At 43.8% G+C, this 3,447-nt stretch overlaps 1 protein-coding gene across 1 annotated transcript; it reads right to left on the bottom strand.

Moving 5' to 3' along the window:
- Positions 1-717: 717 nt before the first annotated feature.
- Positions 718-3,220, bottom strand: dio3b (iodothyronine deiodinase 3b). The gene has a single exon (XM_046835707.1). The coding sequence runs from the start codon at positions 2,149-2,151 to the stop codon at positions 1,309-1,311; it is 843 nt and encodes a 280-aa protein (XP_046691663.1). The 5' UTR covers positions 2,152-3,220; the 3' UTR covers positions 718-1,308.
- Between the last annotated feature and the right edge of the window lie 227 nt (positions 3,221-3,447).

Below are 3,447 nucleotides of genomic sequence, written 5' to 3'. Positions count from 1 at the left end.
AATAAACAGCATTTATAAATATCTCAAAGTTTATCAATGAATATAATTTACAGTTGTATTGCTGGTTATATAAATTCCACAAATGTAATTACATATTCATATTCTTGTGGATGATGCAGGTTTGGCATCTGACCTCGTCTGATCTCAGGCTAAAAAAAAGAAAAGCCCTGAAAGCAACAGTCATGTGGGAAATGCAGTCAGACATTGTGATCCACTCTTCTCTCGCAAACTACAAAACAAGACTAAACCATATTTATAGAGCGATTCAGCTGTTGGGAAGGAAAATATATTTTACATTCTTTTCATCTGTAAAGCTGAACCTTAGGTCCATCAGCACACAGTTCCTCTTTGTTGTTTCTATTTATCCAGTTTTGTACATGTAAAGATAATCATGCAGAAGTCTTCAGTTGTTTTAATTTTGCTATGTTTGTTATTATATTTATATTATGTTTGTGATATGGTATTTATATAGATCAGTTATGGTTCTGAAGTACAATGTTTATCTATTCAACTGTAAACTGTTTCCTAATTAAATGGTATAAAATGCCATACATTAAGTCCTATGACACAAAACAACAAAACAAACAAAAGATAAAAAAAAAATCTGAGAATAAATAAATAAATCATAATAGTAGTAGTAATAATAATAATTTATAATAATAATAATAATAATAATAATGATAATAATAATAGCAACAATAAAAATAACAATATCAGTCTGTGTTCTATCATTTATTTAAAAAATATTTGTTCAATAAAATATACACATTTTACAAAACAATGTTTGGCCATTACAAAAAAGGCAATTTTTCTGTAACTAAGTATTTTAGTGTCAGAGTACATCAGAATCGGTTTTCTGGATCAAATCCTTTTAAAAACCGAACTTCATTACAACACCAGCATACAATGAAACAGACAAACCGCCCCCCCCCCAACCCCTCTCACTCACACACACACACACACACACACACACACACACACACACACAGACGCCATGCAAGAATAAAACAATAATTCAAATATGAGAAATGTGAAAACAGTTTTGCGTTAAACACTGGCTCAAGAACAGAACAATCACAATTATCATGCTGTTTGTATCACTGAAGAACAGCACACACACACACACACACACACACGCGCGCGCGCGCACACACACGCACACACACAAGATGCGCGTTTGACTGCAGAAGTTAACGCGTATAGTGTTGCTTTCAGTTTATAGCAGCTTCCAGGACACCCGCTTTTCGTGTTCTTCATGGCACATATAATGACTGGCATCTACTTTTTTTTGTTTGTTTGTTGAAACATCTAGACGTGAACTACTACCGGTATGGAGCTCTCGAGCTCTTGGCGATATTGCTCGAGCCAATTCCTCAGTTCCGAAATACGGTAACCCTCGGGTCCCCGTCCTCCCTGATACACCACCTTCTGGTCCTTGACTACATACAGGCGCTCGAAGTAGGCTCCGTACGCCGTGTTGGACGAGTTGTCCATGGTGTCCACGACCACGACGCTGCCTGGGACCGTGGCGTTCATGATCCGCGCAGCCCGGAGCCGGTCCTTAATGCAGCGGTGGCGCGGGATCTGGTACGGCGCGTCCGTGCTCACCCAGCCGTCAGACGGATGCGCCTCCTCGATGTAGACGAGCAGGGAGTCGGCGATGTCGGCGTACTGCTCGGCCACGCGCCGGAACGCGGCCAAGCGCGTCATAAACGGCGGTCACGAGCAGCTGCCGAAGTTCAGGATGAGCGGTCTCGCGCCGCGGGCGTAGTCCAGTATGCGCGCGCGTTTGCGCTCTCCGAGCGGCACCACCTCGCTGTTGGGCGCCGCCAGTCCCAGGTGCGCCGCCTTGCAGAAGTCCAACTTCTGGCTGTGCCACACGGCGCGCAGAGACTCCAACGTGAACATCCGGTTCGAGTCGGACACCGTCACCGGCGGGTCGTCGGGACTCGAGCCCTCGCGTTCGCGCATCTTCAGCAGCATCTTCCTGCGGATGCACACGAAGTCGAGGAGCCACAGCAGAAGCGCGGCCAAGAGGAAGCGCGGCAGCAGCATCAGGGACACCAGCGCGTTTTTGAGCGCATTTACAAACTCCTGCACGTCTGGCATCCTCCGAGCGGGTGCGCACACGGAACTATCACCTCCTTCCATCTGTCTTTCTGCCTTCAGCCTCCTGCGCTTTAGTTCGCCGCTTTTATAGGACTTGTAAGAATTTGAATATGAAAAAAAAAAAACCTCCACGCCTCCACACCCGTGCCTCCTCCTCACATGGAGGGGGATTACCTCCCGGCACCTCGGCCGCCTGGATGAGAGCAATAAGACGGCAGAGAGAAAGAAAGAGAGAGAGAGAGAGAGAGAGAGAGAGAGAGAGAGAAATGAAGGGTGGTGGAGGGGGTGCGTTTGGAGCGCTTATTAATTAATTTAATATACCCGTCATAGCCGCATATGGCATTCATTACACTGTCCTGTCCCAAATGAGTGAACATTCCAGACGTGACGTCACGTCAACATTTACCTTCTAAATGAATGAGTGAATTCGGAGAAACAGTGACGAAGCTTCACGGCGCACTCAGGATCCCTCCTGAACTCATCACTGAGGAGCTTCTCGGAGTCAAGTTTGTTCAGACTTGATGAAGTTCTCGAAACGCACGCTCGTGGCAACTTGATTATGTATTTATCAGTCAACCAAACAAAATGCGCTGCACAAAAAAAGTTCCTACATCACACTTTTTTCCCAATACATCTCCTTGGGTTAATTGCTTTTTACTGACCCGAGCCTGCAAATGTCCCACCAGACGGCGCTCGCGCTCCCCAAATGAGCTCTGTTAGAGTGAGAGATAAAAGAAGCCAGAGTTTCCATCAGATCACTCAGACTATCATCCTTTATTAATGTTTTGACTTATAAATACACACACATTTCACCACACCCCTATTTCTCCACACACATATTTCACATTCAAAAATGCAGTAGATTGCAGTAGACATGCAACAGGAGAATACTTCAATGTGTTTTGAACTGACCGCTTCTGAGTTTCTCACATTTATTATGACACATGTAGTGCATTCACAATGACTGTCAATTCTTGTCTGGTTGTGTGTTTTTGCTCATCCAGACGACTACTTTCGTCTACTCTTTTTAAGTTTGAAACGGTGGTGTTGCGATTGCTCATTTTTGTCTACGACATCTATATTTCATGGCACCTAATAACTAAATAAAGAAGGAAACAATAAATTTGAATGGATTTACTGGATTATTTCTTTATTTTTGCAAATAAAATGAAGTTAACCGAGGAAATTTCCTTCCTAAAATACACTGGAAAATACACCCCAACCCTGTTACCTCCAATAAACTCTGCCTGTGAGTTTGGCATGCTTTCGCAGGTCACACAAGGACATCTGAGAATGGGAAAAACAGTTCAAATCCAGCTAGAGCAACAGTTATCTTAG

Source organism: Silurus meridionalis, chromosome 23 (genome assembly GCF_014805685.1).
Source record: "Silurus meridionalis isolate SWU-2019-XX chromosome 23, ASM1480568v1, whole genome shotgun sequence".
NCBI classification, from domain to species: Eukaryota; Metazoa; Chordata; class Actinopteri; order Siluriformes; family Siluridae; genus Silurus; species Silurus meridionalis.
The sequence above is the reverse complement of the archived record's forward strand: the minus strand, read 5'-3'. Positions and strand labels throughout refer to the sequence as shown.